Below are 17,444 nucleotides of genomic sequence, written 5' to 3' on the forward strand. Positions count from 1 at the left end.
GTCACTGAAAAGCAACAGTCCATGATTCTTAAGCCTTATTGGTGTGCAAAGTGTTCATGATGTAAATGGGTGCATGTATATTTCGTACTCTGTTCAGCTGCGCTATGTGGACATTCTTTATTTTCCAGTGTTGATGCTGCCTATGTGGGTGCGCAAGGGGGAAAGTGGTGGCAGTCTGGTGTGATCAGGGGGCAACATGTGACCCCCTTTGCACGAAAGGAGGTGGATCTCTCTCCTGAGGGCTTCAGCTTGATGAGACTGCCTTATCACCAGGTCTTGGAGATTCTGGATCGCCTCCTGGTCTGTGCGTCTCCTGTAGTCCTGGAACTGTTGTCTGCCCTGGATACATGCACACATACACAGAGTATAGAGTATATGGGCAAAGTAACACATGATAGCAACAAATACAACTCAAGCTAAAGGGCACATGAGACATCCGGGGCTCAAACTTGACCCAGGACCATTTTGTATAAGTCTCTGGATCCGAATGAGAAAAGCAGAAGTGCATATAATTACAGCAGGATTCACTTTTTTAAACGACACTATTAAAATAAACTGTACACCTGGTGACTGCATTATTTAATTATATATGTCTGTAACACCGTGGATCCCAGGCTCATCAGTCTTGCACGTTGTTTACCATTTTCTTTTGGCTGGTGCTGAGTTTAACCTGTAGATCCTTCTTCTGTTCATTCAGGCTCGTTGCGCTGCGGAGATGCTCCGTATTACACGTGGTCACCTCCATCAAAGCCTGACGTGCCTCTTCTACCTTAGCCTGAACACACACACACACCCCCCAAGTAGAAAAAAAACTTAACCTGAAGTGGTTTTAAAATGTTCACTTTGCAAATGATGAAAGCACAGCACAGATTTAGACACTTCGCGCACCCGCACACACGCACACACACACACACACACACACACACACACACACACACACACACACACACACACACACACACACACACAGGTAAGCATACATCCCACTGTTTGATCTCCTTGGCATAAGCGGCTTCTTTGAGGAGTTTTTCCTGCTTTAGCTCCTCCAGCCTCCTGTTCCCCGACAGCATCTGCAAAGCTTCCAAATCCACGAGCCTCCCAAACTTTGTCCTCATCAGCTCGTTGCATTGCTGCTCCAGTGCTGCACCAAGATACAAGCAGGCGCCCAACAGCACAGATCAACAAACACTTGATCAAATCTACGCATGAACAAAGTCAGAGGAATGTTTTCTTGAAGCCATGTGGCAAATCCTGCAACACAAATCTGGATTTGTTTTCATCTGCACGTGTGTTTTCTTTTAAAGCCAATGTCTACATGTGACCTGTGAACTTCTCGTGTATCTTTACATTTCGGCTTTTCCATGTCAGAGACTCTTACTCTGGATAGTGGCAGCCATGCTTCTGCGGTCGTGGATGAGCTTGGTGTGCTGCTGGCGAGCTTGACGGTGCAGATCTCTCTGATAGAGCTTTTCCCCCTGCAGCAGCTGGATGCGCCCCTTCAGCCTGTCCAGCTCACTCTTGTCCAGCACCAACGCCTCGCTCAGATCTGACGGCACTGAGCCATTAACAACATACTCAATCTGGAAGACGCAGGGTGAAAGTGGAAGGAAGGAGAAAACAAAAAGAAAAAGTTCAAGAACTTCTGTAATATCCACTAAACTGCACTGTAGCCATTTCTTTTAAATAAAACATCACAAAGTATTGCATGGAAGTTATTATGGTCAATATTCATAAAAATCTGTAAAATCCAAGAAAATGTTTTGTTTTAAGTCAGTTTGGCTTTGGATCAATAAAGATCAATAAAATCATGCATGCAAAAGAGTGGCAGTTGAGGTGTATATTCTTCTACTTTCTTTTTTCATTTGAATTTTTGTTTTATTCATTTTATTTAAAGACTTAAACATCTGTGGGACTTGATAACTCCACGAGGAAAAATAACATGTACACAGAATTTTTTTTAATGGCTATTAAAATGTGTGGATATTGTGTGATCGCCACGGTCCAAATACCCATTCTGAGAAAAACGCTTTATTTCCTGCAATATTCTTTTAAAATTTATGATTTCTAAAGTTTGTTTTTAATTAACATACATTTAGAAAAAAAACAATTAATATTCCAAAAAAAAGCAGGATTCACATAGATTTTGTAAAAGCTTGCATGTTCGGTGAAATAGACCAATCAATTATTTTTGTAGAGACTGATCTGGTTGTACTTTCTCACTATAAGTATTTTTGACAGCAGGCTGACCACTGCACTATTAACCATCTGTTATGTGTTGCTGTATTACTCGAAAGACTTGCTTGAAGCAGTTTTGTCAGCAGTGAATATCCAGCATGACATCCCATTTACCTGGTGCAGTCTCAGAGGAACCACCACATCCAGTTCACTGATTTTCTGCAGTTTCTCCCTGTTGATTAAATCCAAGTCATCTTCTAGTGCAGCCCGGCTGCTCTTCACCGATTTCTCCTGCAGAGCAGATCAAATCCACACAAAAACACATGCACAATAGCATGAGTGCAAAGCACGTGAGTGATAACAAGAGCAAGCTACAGAAAGCACAACAGTGATGAAAAGCGATGAGTTTGACCTTCTTTGCGAGGCTGTCGCTCTCCTTCTTCAGAGCTTCAGCGCTCTTTTTCTCCTCTGTTAACAGTTCCTCCAGGTCCAGTCGACGTTCACGCAGCTGCAGTGTGTTCTCAAACAGCTCAGGTTCACAGCCTGAGACACACAAACACAGACTTATGCTTAAAGTCAAATTAAAGAGAGCTATTTTAAGGCTAAAAAATGAAATGACCTGAAATCTGTCTTTAATGATGTGTTTCAAAGTACCGAAACGTTTCTGTGCTCTTGCTGGAACAACACAAAAGTTTTCACTGTTAAAAAAGTAAAGGAGATGAATGTTTTTCACCACTTTACTGACCTTCAGGGCAAATACTGTCATTCACAGCAGCTCCTCCTTCTTCACTGTCATAATCATCATCCCAGTCATCGTCTTCTTCAGAGTCTCCATCACTGTCCTCTTCTTCTACAAACACACACTGTGATCATAAAGTACTGATGCACACATCGTTACATACACTGTGTTAATTTCCCTCACCTTCATTTCCCGTCTGCTCCTTCATCTTCACGCGTTTGATCTTCTTCTTGAAAACTTTGGTGAGAAACTCTTCATATTTATTGTTTTCCCCGAGCGAAGCCTGGAAGGCAGCAGTCAGAGCCTTCTCCCTCTCCTGCAGCTTGGCTATGTCTCTCCTCTTCATCTCCAGCTGTTCATTACACTCTTCCAGCTTTGACTGTGAGTGATCAGAGGAAGGACGTGTGAGAACTACAACAACTGCAGGCCCAGTGTTGTGCTTACACTGTTTTTTGGCAAACATTGATTTCCTGGCCACCAGTGTTTGGCAGCACTCACTACACAATTATTGCAGTTATGTGTGAAAAAATAAATTGTAAATTTGAGTCACAAATCTGAGCCAGTGCAGACTTGTATGACTGCATGGCAAGAAATATCTCCTGTTTAATAAAATCTTCAATGCTTCAGGTCTGTTTTTTTAAGTCTTTTTATCAATTTAAAGTAAGTCAGTGGTATTTTAAAGCACATTTAGGAGCAGAAAAAAAAATTGAATAGAGAAAAAATAAGGACTATCACTGGAAGATGGCATGATGTATGAAGCCATTGTGCTGACCCTAAACAAACAAACAACGTCTTCCTGTTATGACAGTCACCATCCAAAAACCTCCTCTTTTGCTTTCTCCATCTTTAACATCTACCTTTCAATAAACCCAATATCTCTCCTCTGCTCATGGTCAAATGAGCCACTCTGTTTTATCCCTAAACTGTCCATTCAGAATAACGATGCGTGTGGTTGTGCAAAGGTGAGCTAAAACATAAGAACACTGATATATCCTTTTAAGCAGATTACTAAAGCATATTATTAAATAAAAACACCAACTCCAGGCTAATGAAATCCACCTACTGTGATGCTGTTCTCCTCCGTAATGCAGGTGTTGAGCTTCTCATGTAAGCCTCCCTCTCTCCTCTGAAATTGTTTGAGGAGCAGCATCTCCTGGAAGAGCGTCACCAGGCGGAGGTCAGCCAGCTTCAGCCGCCAGTCCAGATGCAGCTTCTGTCGACACAGCAGCAGCAGCTCCGCGTCAAACTGACAAACCGCAGTCTCCATCTGAGGAAAAAATCCATCCCCACATCAGTTATTATCCAGAAGACATTCCAACTAGTTGGCCTTTTATTCAGTTAAAAATCATTAATGACAATGACCTCCTCCAGCAGAGTGTTCTGCTCATGCAGCAGTCTGATCTCCTCCTCCTTCTGCAGCTCCTCCTCCAGCTCGCTCAGTTCAGATCCTTCGTTGGTTACAGATGACACAGACAATCTGGGAGTTTCTTCTTCATCACTCCTCTGCTCTTCTTCCTTTTTCTCCTCCTCCATTTCTTTCTCCAGCTGCTTCAACAAACTCGCTGCTCCCTCCTGCTCCAAATCCTTAAACCTTTTTAAAAACAAAACAAAAAAAATCTGCAGTTTTTGTTTTCTAATGTTTTTCATGTCATTGTGGCAACAATGTCAAGCAAACCAACTGAAACCATTAACATTTTTGGCTTTCAGAGAACAGCCATCCTCTGTACCTCTGCTCCCTCAGTGACCGGTATCGCTCCAAGGTGGAGTGGCTGCACCGCAGTTTCTCCTCTGGCACTTCCTCTGGTAACATGTTGGGCAGGATGGGTGGAGGCCGGCGGAGATGAACCGCCAGGCGCTGCTGGACCTTCTGCAGCCGCTGAGCCCGAGTGTGCAACCAAGACACCAGACCAAGTTTGGAGTCCCGCAATGCCACAATCCGTCTGTTCACCTCACTCTGCTTTTCATGCATCTAGTGATGATCGAGTAAGTCATTAGATTATCCAGATAATTTAATAATGATATTTAAGGACCATAATTATATGCCTGCACGTAGGTGTGAAATAGATAGCACAAAGTATATTTAAAGCAGATGTGAACATCTTGGTATTTGTGTGAGTTTGTACATTTTCCTCCAAGGAAATCAGTTCTTCTCTCTTCATCTCAGCATTCACCCTCCGGTGTTTCACCCCGATATAGTCCCCGATGTTCTCTTTGGCTTCACGGATGGCTTCCACGTCCTTCGGATCCTCATAGTCCTCACTTGGTTTCTCTGCATAACTGAGACACCAAAAACCAGAACTCATTTTTGAACCAGCGTCATAGTAATCATTTAAGTCCCAGCTACTCCTTAGTGGGTTAACCTGACACCTGCAGAGTCACTCACATTTGTGCCCATTCCTGCTTCTTCTTTTCTATTTTGGCTCGAGCTTGCTCGGCTTTCTCTGCAGCCTTTCGAAGTCTCTCTTCCTGACGATCTCCCAGCTTGATCTTTGCTGTACAAATCACTGGGTGGCGTAACACCTCCTCCTCTGGATACACACAGGTGACAATGCAGGTCAAGATACATCTTTGATGTGTAAATCAAAGACACAATCACTTTCTTACCGTCAATTTTGCTGCTGCCTTTTGCAGTCTGTGCTCTGACTTTCCTACAATCTACTGCAGCATCTCTGTCTCCTGCAGGCTCTCTTGTTGTGCTCTGATGCCTGACCCAAGCTGAAAGCTCGGCAAGCTCCGGTAAATGGTAAGTGGAGACTCTGTGGCTGGTCTGGATGGCAACCACAGTGACCATTTTTCCACCAAGAGAGTCCCTGAACCTAACATCAAGCATAGGTGTTTGTCAGTTGGCTACATACACTATTCTTTTTTTTTTTTGATCAAGGTCTTTTTATTGAACAAAGAATTGCTTTTAACAACAATTACGGCAGTATTAACAAACAGTTGTGCCCCCCCCACCCATCCAGAACAGTGTAACTAAAACCCAGCCAGAGAGGACAGAAGAGATAAGATAAAAAAAAATTACAGATAAAAAGTAAATAATAAAATAAATGAATAACAGCAAGGGAAGAAAACAAAAACAAAAAAACAACAACAACAACAAACAAAACAATAACAAAGAAAAAAACAAAAACCAGAACCAAACACTCACACACACATTAAGCGATAGTATCCGGACTTAACCTTTCAAAGTAAGTAAGAAAAGGTTGCCATGTGTCATAAAATTTCTGAGCCGAACCTTTTACAGTGTAGCTACATACACTATTCTAAAGATGCATGCTCATATTTCACATGGCCAAAGTTTCAAGTAATGAAGTCTGTGCAGGTCAGTAGTCAAGTCAGGAACACAGCTTTGTCCCACCAGGGGTTCAAACTTTCTGTTTGAGGGGCAGCCAATCAGAACCAGAAGAAGGCTGGCTGAAAGGGAGCTAATAGTTTGTTTCACACCACAAAGGTTTGTTTTAAGATAAATTACTATTGTTTTGATTTGTGAATAATATAAATAGTTGTATAATAAAAACTTGTGTGTACCAGTCTTGTAGCTTTTTGAGTGCTATGCTGCAGCGCTCCTGCTCCCAGGCTAGCTGCTTCCTGACCTCCATCACCCGCTGGGCCTTCAGCCTCTCTGCCTGTTTGTAACATCGCTGGTCCAGCTGCAGCTCCTACAGACACACACCAACACATACATCTAACAACAATCTACTGTGTCTATCCCTTAGTAAAACATTACAGATCAGATTATTTTTCAGATCTCATTGAATCTCAGTTTCAGTGGCAACCCAGCTGAATTTCCCAACTCAGGGACAGTGCACACATACACATCCCAGATTTGCATTTGTACCTCAGGTTTCAGGCGAATGTGCTCCGGCAGATTCTGGTTGTCGTTCAGCACTTTCTTAAATTTCTTCTGGAGTTCACTCAGGTTCTTCTGCTTTTCAGAAACCTTTAGCTCAACCTCCTGTTGCAGTTGGTCATTTTGCAGCTTTTGCTTAGCCTTCTCTAAGCTGAAACAAGGAGACAATTGAAAGTTAGAAGAGAGAAAACTTGAAAATTTTCATTGTGTACAGTCAAGCTTTCGCCACCCCCACTTTGGCGGTTTATAACATGATATCACGAGCTGTGAAACCGAGCAACCCTGCATGCTCATATTCTGCCTACTTGTCAATACTGTAAAGTATATGTAACTCTGATGTCCAAAATAAACATAATGCATCAATAAGACTTAAAAGTAGTGACTGAGACCATTAACTCATCAGGAAAATGCTTACTTAGGTCACAAATGTGACGGTTGTAGGGTTATTTTCTTTCTCTGTCTTTGTGAAACAGGACGAGTCTCCTCCTACTGGCCATTATATACAGGTGAAACTGAATTTGAATATCACGCAAAAGTTCCTTTATTTCACGAATTCGACTCAAAAGTTCAAATTACTATATGACATAGAATCATTACATTCAAAGCAAGATAAAGCAAGTTATTTAAGCCTTCATTTTTCATCATTTTGATGATCATGGCTTAAAGCTTATGAAAACCCCAATTTCAAAATCTCAGAAAATTAGAATATTACATGAAATCAATAAAACAAGGATTTTAAATGGAGAAATGTCAGACCTCTAAAAAGTATAATCATACATATGTACTCAGTACTTGGTTTGGGCCCCTTTTGTATGAATTACTGCCTCAATGCGGAGTGGCATGGATGCTATCAGCCTGTGGTACTGCTGAGGTATTATGGAAGACCAGGATGCTTCAATAGCAGCCTTCAGCTCTTCTGCATTGTTCAGTCTCATATCTCTCATCTTTCTCTTGGCAATACCCCATAAATTCTTTATGGGGTTCAGGTCAGGTGAGTTTGCTGGCCACTCAAGCACAGCAATCCCATTTTCCTTTAGCCCAGGTAAGATGCTTCTTATGTTTGTTGTTCAGGAGCGGCTTGACAAGAGGAATACAACACTTGAAGCCCATGTCCAGGTGGCTCTTGATGTGTGTGGTGGCTCTTGATGCACTAACTCTAGCCTCAATCCCATCCTTGTGAAGGTCCCCCAGACTTTTGAATGGCCTTTTCCTGACATTCTTCTCCAGGCTGCGGTCATCCCTGCTGCTTGTGCACCTTTTTCCTCCACACCTTTTCCTTCCACATAACTTTCTATTAATGTGCTTTGATACAGCACTTTGGGAACATCCAACTTCTGCAATTACCTTTTATGGCTTTCCCTCCATACAATGATGGTTTTCTGCACAACTGTCAGGTCAGCAGTCTTCCCCATGATTGTGATTCCTACTAACCCAGACTGAGAGAGGCTCGGGAACCTTATGCAGGTGTTTTGGATTAATTAGCTGATTACAGGTACTACTACTACAGCTACTTTGAGCCTAAAATATTGAACCTTTTCACAATATTCTAATTTTCTGAGATTTTGAATTTGGGGTAAGCTGTAAGTCATGATCAACAAAATTATAACAAATAAAGGCTTGAAATATCTCGCTTTGCAAGTAATGAGTCTATATCATATATTAGTTTCACCTTTTAAGTTGAATTACTGAAATAAATGAACTTTTGCACGATATTCAAATTTTTCAAGTTTCACCTGTATATACGGTTTATGAGAGTCCCAAAAAGAGAAAATGGTAGATATACAGAGGAAGAAACTATTAATTGATACCAAATTATAAAAAAAATTGCTATTTATTCTCACCTGTAGGCTGCTGGATCTTCAATATCCTCAGTCTCATTCCCAAGAGTTATCTAAATCATGCAAAAAAGATGATATTGATACAACCTCACACATATAAAACAATTTTATTAAACTTTTTTTTTCTTTGGGTTTTTTTTTTTCTTTGGTCTGTCTTCCACTGAACTGTTTTACTTGGGAACACGTGACCACAAGTTCAGCATTTAGGCCTATAAAGTGCCCCTTTAAACTTAGATTACATAAACTAGCTCAATTTTAGTCCCTTACAAACTGAAACTGATTATTATATAATTGGCTTAAAGGCAATAAGCCAACAAAATGTGACTGACCTTGGGTGATGGAATCTTGGCTCTGTTTCTCTGCAGGCTTTGTTGCATCTCCTCCGAAGGAAGCAGGCTGAAGGAAAAGATGTTCCCGTCATCTCCCGCTGTCAGCACAAACAGGTCGTCGTGGCTGCAGCGGATGTGTCGCAGGTGTCCATACTGGTTGTCGTGGATGCTGAGTGTCCAGTAAGCCTGCATGGAGGTGAGGCTGTGGTCACCAGGCTGCAGGGGATAAATCCTGATGGAGCCCGAGTTCATGCCGCAGAGAAGCAGCTGTCTGTTGGAGCTACAAAGCACCAGGAATTGCACTTCAATCACCACCTTTATCATTCAAAATATGTCAAATGTAAACAGCTACACAAAAGTTTAGAAAAGCTAGTTTGTCTTCAGACTACCTGAAGGTGATGGAACAGATGGGGTCATCCTCTGCATTATGTACAGGCAGAAAGCTGAATGGTTCATCCTGGCGCTGCTCAGGATCCTCATCTTGATTCTCAGAGAACTTGCAGTGATATAAGAAGCCTGAGTCAAAGCCTCCCTACAGGGTACAGAGAGACAGAGCACAGAAAACACTTAGTCGTGAAGAACAAATCACACTTAAGGATATTTATCTATATCTTATCAACTTCCAGAGCTAAACAGATATTATAAACTCCTTTCTATAAAACTGCATGGCTGGTAACTGATAAATAGATATCTGCATAGGATTAAACAGAATCTCTAGACAAGGCAGGGCTTTAGCCAGAGCCAGCATTGTAACAAAATTCATATAAACCTGTTTTGTTCATTGGTGATTAAGTTCTTCAAATTGTCCTTACCTGCCCTGCTCCGTTGTAGAATTGACTCCTCATCCTGTTCAGTTTAGTGCTTTTCAGTTGTTACAACTTTCTGATGCAGAAAGTTAGACTGATGCTTGCTGATGAATGTGACTGTAGTGTGTGGCCATTGCATTCAACTACACTAAAGACTCTCGGAGTGCACAATATATTTAAAAGTGGAGATTCTTTTTCCAGTCTTCTTGTTTTTTGGACTGTATCTGATATTGCACAATGGTTTGTTTTTTGGACAGTTTTGATAGCTATCAAAAAAGATTTGGTACCTCACCCTTTTTAACTGTGGATTTTACATGTTTTTACTCACTGACAGCAAACGAACGAAGGCTCTCTCCATGTATGTTGATCTGGTTGTAGTCTAGTATATTTTCTACTTTTGTGGTTGGAGGAACTTGGTATCATATTCCTGTATGACTGTAAGAAACAGACACATTATGGGTGTGTGTGTTTGTGTTTGTATGCATACCATGGAGAGCCAGAAGTGGCCAGGCTGTGAATAGAAGCCACAGCAGAGAGGACTTGGTGGATCAGGGATATAGATAATAGGTAATTCTTCCTTCTCCTCCTCTTTTTCTTCTTCTTGCTCTGCATCTGGCTGTTTTGTATCTTTTAACCATTCTTCTTTCACTTTCTTCTTCTTCTCCTTTATAGCTTTATTTCTTGCAGTATCCTCCTCTCTCTGAAACACAGAATTTAAAATGCAAAACTTCTGATCTGAAAAGATTCTTCCAATTAAAGAAGCAGTTCTTTTAAACAAGTAAAAAGGAAAAAATAAAGAAAAACTGAGTACAAAAACACAGTTAGGTAATGGAGCCATAAACGTTAAGCAGCCATAAAAGTTAAGGCGGGGGGGGGGGGGGCTTGTTATAGAAGAACAAAGAGGTCCCAGCACAGAGCTGTACTGCCAAAATATGAACGCTCGCAGAAGTAAATGTTGGTCTTTTTTTTTACCTTAGTGGTGCTGATGAAAATTTATTCAAACAGACTAAAGTCAAGAAAGACCACTTTCAGACCTTGATTCGAGACTTGATGCTTTTAAACTTGAAGGATCTTCTGGGCAGCTCTGACAGATGAAAGGTGTTGGTTGGTTTCTGAGTTGCCGGATCAGGACTGTGCACCTCAACCACATGACCACTCTGACACAGGATGAGCAGATTGTTATCACTCTGTATAAAAAAGTACAAAAAACAACGTTATGCAAATCATTTACTATCACAGAGACCCTTCACATTCACAGCAGCGATGATTAAACAGTGAGCTTACGTGAGAATGCGGTGACCACTCCAGCGCCTGTACTGGCCCAGGGACGTGGATAAAACCAATGGGGTTGTAGTTCTCTCCAACAGTGAAGAAGAACACAGTGCAGTCAGCACTCTGAGGAGAAAGATCAGAATAAGAAGAGATATCAGAAAGATACAACAAACACCAAAACTAACCTTAAAACTGATAACGTGTCTACAGAAACTTTACACACTTCACCTCCAGCTAGCTTAACTGTAGCAGAACTTTTAATGGGTGGAAATTCCTTCTTGCCAAAGCCAATTAATCCTGACAAAACCTAGCTTTGTGTAGCTGATGAATTTAGCCTATCTACAGAAGTCTTGTTACTGGTACTCCATATTATATGCTTCCACAGTAGTAAACTAGAAAACCACTTACTCCTGTGGCCAGGATCTCTCCGTTTCGTTCATATGCCACAGCTGTAACAGCAGCATCATGTGGTTTGAAGGGCTGTCTGAGGCGTAGCTCGGCATCTCCTTCGGGGCTCTGTCCTGTGATTGTTTGCAGCCTCTGCGGGTTGTACAGCTCCAGCAAGCGTACTACTCCATTCTCAAAGCCGGTCACCAGTAAACCTCCACTCTGGTTCACCTTAAAGCCAACACCGGAGCCATCGTTGAGCCTTTTTAGTTACACTGTATGGAAGAAGAATTCAGTTTTCTACTGACACACTCACCACAGGTGGAGCCCAGCAGAGAGCAGTTCCTCCCTGATTAAAGCGTCTGGTGGTCAGTTCTCGTTTTCCCAAGAAGTCAAAAACTTTGACAGAGCCTGGATGACATGAACAAAGTAGCAGCTCTTACAGAGTTTGTATGTGTTTTCACATATATAGTATATATAGTATATATATATATGAGAACAAGCATATGTGATTTTGGTGATTTTTCTCATATCTACTGACATGAAAGTGGTTCCAAATTCGGGCCCAATAGCTTTGGGGTGTGGCGACAGTTTAAGTGTAACAGCCTTTTTCTGTGAAATGTATGGAACTGCTAGTAGTTGATTGGCCACTAGCACTGAATCAATGGAAAAGGAGAGCATGTGTACAGGTATGTAAGCACACATGGACTCACAGTCCAGAGTGGTTGTTGCCATCAGGTGGGATTTCTTTGATACGTCCAGGCCTTGAATCATCCCAGCATGGAAAGAAAACAGGCACTCTGGATCAGGACTCTGCACACAAAAGAGTTTATTACACAGGCCAGAACCTGCACACTGTATTATGACACACAGTGGTATAATGAAGTTCCCATGAAGAACGGAGAATATAACATTTTGGTTTTTATCAGTTACAATCCATCCATTTAGAAATGTCTGCACTGTTACTTGTTCATTCAAATCCCCAATAAACAAACTACTGTATTTACATAGCTTCTCCATAGAAACAAAAGAGGCAGGAAACTTACTGTGTTGGTGAATGAAAGGTCCAGTTTCCAGATGGCTCCATTAGAATCCTACAAGTTCACACAGGAGAGTGATCAGGACCGAGGTGAGTGTGGATCGTGTGTTTAAAAAAAAGTGCAAACCTTTTTTTTCTGACCTGGGCAAACCAAACAAAGGAGTGAGGCAGGGAGCTCCTCACCACAGAGGAGAGGCACACATTGCGTCCGACCACCAGCTCATTATTGGGCTCCATCTCAAATCTACTGCCGTCGCTGTTACTGTCAGCTGTGTTGATCCTCTCAAAGTCCCAAACCTGATGGGAAAATTTTACTTTCGATATTCATACACTGATACAATTGTACAACTAGAAAGAAGAAAAGAATGGTATTGGTTAAAAAAGATAATGGTAAAAGTATTACAGAAAATTGGTTGTACTGTAAGCACCAGGATTATCTTAAAAGAGAATATGAGCATTTTTTTAAAATAACTGCTTGACATGATCTCAATAAATCCATCTGCTCAAATCCACGCTCAACACAAATTCCAGTTTCTTCAAGTGGAAGAGAAAGTGCCTCTATATTTCTACTCTAGCCATTAATTTAAAAAAATTATGCTCGTCCAAGCAGGCGCATGTAGACAGATTGAAATAGAGCCTCTGTACTCTCTTTAGACCAATATCAATGCTTTTGCTGGCATGATGCCAGGTCTCTCTTGGAAATGAGATTTTTAATCTCAATGAGATTTTTTACCTGGATAAATAAAGTACTAATAATTAAAAATAATGTATTTTAATCCACCAGGGCAATAGTCCCCAACATAGTTCCCAAAAGAATAATTATTTCCTCCTTCAGAAAAAGTTCATTGTGAATTTTAGCTGTAAAAAATTGACTTGCAGTGGCAGTAGCCTCCTTCAGGATCAAGCATGTTTGACATGTGATGGAACAAGCTGAAGGACAAGAAGTATCTGCTGGCGGTTACTACTGTTCACACCCAGGGGACACATGGCCATGCTCTGACAGGTCAAATGTTTTTGTTTTTGGCAAAAGAAGGGGACTCTATGGTTTAATGTTGTGATTGGTGTAGCAAGGATCTTACCCTGACAACACCATCAAAGCCAATCGTCATCAGCTGTCCATCTTCTAGGGAAAATGGCTGGACCGTCCCTGCATGACAGGTTCGGCCATCATTACGGCAAATCTCCACTTTGATGGTGTTCCCATCCCACAGCAGCAAATTGCCCCAATCTGTTCCTGACAACACCTAAAAGGAAAAGGTAAAGTGAAATATTAGTTCTTTTGTACGGAGCCGATCTCGCAAAAGTTCATCTTCATTTTTTTTCTCCAATGTCCCTTGCAGGGCTCCATACTCTTGACTAAAACATGAAGTGGTATGTAAATACTTCTTTCCGAGTATCACTGACCTCTAAAAGCTACATTTACCCGTACTTTCACACAGAGCTTTATTTCATGCACACCATCTACCTCTTATCTACAGTTAATGACAAATCACCAATTCACTTTAATTTACACATGTAATCAGGACTATATTTGTAAAAATGTAAAATTCTTGCTTTTTATCTGGAAACTTCACTAGATGATGTGCGGCCAGTTTCAATTTAAATGGATTAATGGAAAGTTAAGAGGCTCTCTTGGAGGTAGCCTCTGACTCTCGAGTACAGACCTTTCCATCAGGAAGTTCCACGTAGCCCTCGATATCAGTTGGTACAGTTTTCCCAAAATGTCCTATAAGTCCTTGTAATTTAGGACCTGTGAATGTGTTTGCCATTTTCCAAAACCTAAGAGAGAGAGAAAGAAAACAAAAACATTTGATATTGCAAAAGGGTCAAAACCTCAAAACCTTTGTTATTCTGACCCCAGAGTTTACCACAATATCCTCTGCATAAAACAAGAAACTAACTCAAAGTTGTTTTTGCAACATTTTCAGAGGACTGTACTCTGACTTTACTTGATGTGCCCAAATCCAGATGTTGTGAGCATTCCTGGGTTGTATGGGGAGAAGCTGACTCGATAGACCTCCTGTGAAATGGCTTTGCAGCTCAGCATCACCTCCTCCTGCCTCCAGTCCCACAGTGTCAGTGTGTAGTCGGGTGCACTCCCCACACTGGCCAGCATGCTTCCGTTGTGGTTAAACTCCACAAAACTGTACTCCCGCTCGGTACCACCTACAGACATGCAGGTTAAATCAAGACCATCAAATAACATTAAGATAATAACTGTAAAATGAATCAGCTTTACCTTTGAGGATGCGGTAAGGTCGCAATGAAGGATATTCATAGACTATGATGTTGGGCTGTTTTCCCTTCTCTGCTACAACGAAGTACTCCTTGCCAGGGTGGGCCTTTAACCACACACACACACACGCACACGCGCACACACACACACACACACACACACACACACACACAAACACACACGTCTGAGAAAATGCAGTCATCAAGTGATTAATTATGCAACTGAACCAAATGCATTTTATAATAAGGGGTTGTAAATCTTCCTGTAAATACTGCATTAAAACAAGTGAGGTATTACGTGTATGTACCTCAATCATTTCTGCTTGAAAACTGTAGGTGCATAAATGTACACTTCTGCAGGAAATCTTTGGAGTGCCTACGATATAACCTACATAAGCAGCCGACCAGGTTGCTGGCATTTATCCTGGAGTTTTACATTTGATGCTAGCCACACTGTTAAATTATAAAACTAGAGCAGAAAAGTTGCTGGAAATGCATAGGAGGAATTTGCAGTAGTAAACAGGCCAATCATATTAGTTGCGGGCTGAGTCAACATGATGTGTAATAATTACATTTCTAGAGAGGTGCATGCTGGGTTACACCGTGGGCTTTCAGAGGAATTTGGGGTTACGATGTAGTTATGCCGTAGATTTCCCGCTAAAGCTTAAATCCCCAGTAGCATTATTTATCTCCTCAATGTGCCTGCTGCCAGTCACAGAGATTGCAGATTCTGTGGGACAGTTCACTTGCATGATGAGTAATTTCCCCTTACCGTGATTGCTCCGATTCCCCCTCCACTGCAGGAGCGCAGGTATCTCTGCTCCTTGGTGTTCACATCGAGCAGGACGAGCATGTTCCCCGCTATAAAAATCAGAGTTCTGTCATCCAGCAGCTTCAGGTTTGCCCTGCGTCCACAGTCATAGCCAAAGGAGTGACTGATTGCATCATTAATTAAGGATATCAAAGTTAAAATTCACATCAGTGTTATAGAAAAATGTTTTTTTAGCAAAAGAAAATTACAACTGCTTTTTTATAATAATGTATCAATATACTAATATCTCTGTTCCACATACTGTTTATACATACTATTACTTTAGAAGCATTAGTATTAGCAGAGTTATATATGACACATACCATAAGATAATGGCACTATAATGCTACTCTATTAAACAATATTACTGCTTAGTCTATACTACATATTACATACAATATACGCAACGCATGTTTAAATGTACAGTATATTATACTGAGCATTCATACTTACACATACACTTATATAATACAAGCTAAACATATAATGGCTGCAAACATAAGCACAATATAGAGTTAGGTAGTGTTTATAACATATTTAAATAAAATCGTAGGGTCTTTACCTTACAATATAAAGTGCCTTGAGGCGACTGTTGTTGTGATTTGCTGCTGTATAAATAAAACTTAATTGAATTGAATACATAAAAGCTGGAGTTAAAAACTACTCAAAATAAACTATGTGCACTATTCTTATAATGGAACATGGGAATGTGTAAAATATTTTTCAGCAAAGGATACGAGAGATGCAGGAGGTTCTCTGGGATTTCAGAATCGGGTGTGATGTACGGTCTGGAGTGAAGCTCTTCATATTTGTAGTACATGTCTGCAGGGAGTTGCTTTTTTGATTGGCTCCCAGCCTCCTGCTGCATTGCTGAGTGCTTGGTATCACATTCTGCGAGGAAGGAAAGATGTGAAAACAGTTTTTAGTCGCTCGTGACTTGTACCATTTAATTAACTTTATTTTTCCAGTATTTTAGCACTCATAACTTAGGAACTACAGGGGATAGCCACATTAAATTTTTAGTGCTGAATCACATTTATGTATCAATTTTACACCCACTCCAAGTGTAACATCTACAGCCAAGACCTTTCCTCCAGGACACTGTCTTCACAACTTATTTTCTGATTCAACCCAGCAACCCCTTCTTGCTTTAAAGTGATAGTGCTACTGAAGTGATACTGAAACTGGGTTTTACGTGGTGCATGACATAAAATGATCAGCAAACTGCAATAACAACGAAGTATCTAAAACTGATTGGGTTTAGCTTGGTACCTTCATGAGAATACATGCTTTATTTACCCCAAAGTTGGGAGATTCCTTTGCTACATTAGCCAAAACTACTTAATACAACCTAGAACAAAGCTTAGCTAGGTAGAATGAGGACATTGCTGTGTACAATAAAATTCAATATATCAAAATAAATGTCTCAATAAAGTAAAAAGAGAAAATTAGAGAAAAATACAACATTTTAAGTTTAAAATGTAAATATGTAAATTTAAAATATGAAATATGAAATAAATTAATAATTAATAATAATGGATTTTCATTCATTAAAAGTTGCAATAAAGCGGGTTAATAAAGTAAATTAAAATATCTGACATTAAAAAAAACAATTATTAATTAAACTTGGGGGGAAATAGCATTAAGCTGCCTGACCTTCAATGTTTTCCTGTAAAGATGTCCGTGTGCTTTCAGTCTGTTCACTAACAGAAGCTCCGTTTTCTCCCAACATTTCCTGTTTGTTACCTGCTCTGTGAAACACACACAGACAGTCTATTATTCAAAGGTATTTATAGCTTGAAATGAAGGAAGTTAAGCTTTAGAATACGATAATACACAATACCACCAGATGGATTTAAAGTCCTATCGTCTGGATACGGCTCTGTAAAGTCTGTTGCTACGTTGCCGGGCAACGGAGTTGCAAAGCCTTGTGGGTTATGTAGTTCTCAACCGTTGTCTTGCG

The 17,444-nt window shown here is 40.7% G+C and overlaps 1 protein-coding gene across 2 annotated transcripts; it reads right to left on the reverse strand.

Moving 5' to 3' along the window:
- Positions 1–83: 83 nt before the first annotated feature.
- Positions 84–17,389, reverse strand: LOC116324890 (cilia- and flagella-associated protein 44). 2 transcript variants are annotated; one of them, XM_031745662.2, is made up of 35 exons: positions 17,325–17,389; positions 17,138–17,232; positions 16,219–16,372; positions 15,443–15,605; positions 14,675–14,777; positions 14,385–14,601; positions 14,100–14,214; positions 13,515–13,679; positions 12,577–12,732; positions 12,443–12,490; positions 12,110–12,209; positions 11,713–11,807; positions 11,418–11,627; positions 11,022–11,132; positions 10,772–10,924; positions 10,225–10,437; positions 9,321–9,463; positions 8,932–9,211; positions 8,606–8,655; positions 6,753–6,915; positions 6,443–6,573; positions 5,519–5,730; positions 5,298–5,442; positions 5,038–5,191; positions 4,642–4,883; positions 4,277–4,505; positions 3,978–4,181; positions 3,098–3,293; positions 2,921–3,022; positions 2,588–2,718; positions 2,350–2,466; positions 1,379–1,580; positions 981–1,141; positions 641–775; positions 84–339 (listed from the first exon to the last, which is right to left on the reverse strand). In XM_031745662.2, the coding sequence occupies exons 2-35, from the start codon at positions 17,211–17,213 to the stop codon at positions 118–120; spliced, it is 5,298 nt and encodes a 1,765-aa protein (XP_031601522.1). In that variant the 5' UTR covers positions 17,214–17,232; positions 17,325–17,389; the 3' UTR covers positions 84–117. The 2 variants fall into 2 exon arrangements, with proteins under 2 accessions (XP_031601522.1, XP_031601520.1); XM_031745660.2 differs by having other exon boundaries at positions 2,921–3,025.
- Positions 17,390–17,444: the final 55 nt, after the last annotated feature.

The sequence above is a fragment of the Oreochromis aureus genome, linkage group 7 (assembly GCF_013358895.1).
Source record: "Oreochromis aureus strain Israel breed Guangdong linkage group 7, ZZ_aureus, whole genome shotgun sequence".
In the NCBI taxonomy this organism is placed as follows: Eukaryota; Metazoa; Chordata; class Actinopteri; order Cichliformes; family Cichlidae; genus Oreochromis; species Oreochromis aureus.

What these genes read in the sequence shown, in the direction of transcription:
- LOC116324890 (XM_031745660.2), bottom strand. Translation starts at nt 17,213, where the DNA reads ATGTTGGGAGAAAACGGAGCTTCTGTTAGTGAACAGACTGAAAGCACA. An exon ending in GAGAACCTCCTGCATCTCTC is followed by an intron (nt 15,606 to 16,218) that starts GTATCCTTTGCT and finishes TGATGCAATCAG; the next exon opens with TCACTCCTTTGGCTATGACT. An exon ending in GGGGAATCGGAGCAATCACG is followed by an intron (nt 14,778 to 15,442) that starts GTAAGGGGAAAT and finishes GTGTGGTTAAAG; the next exon opens with GCCCACCCTGGCAAGGAGTA.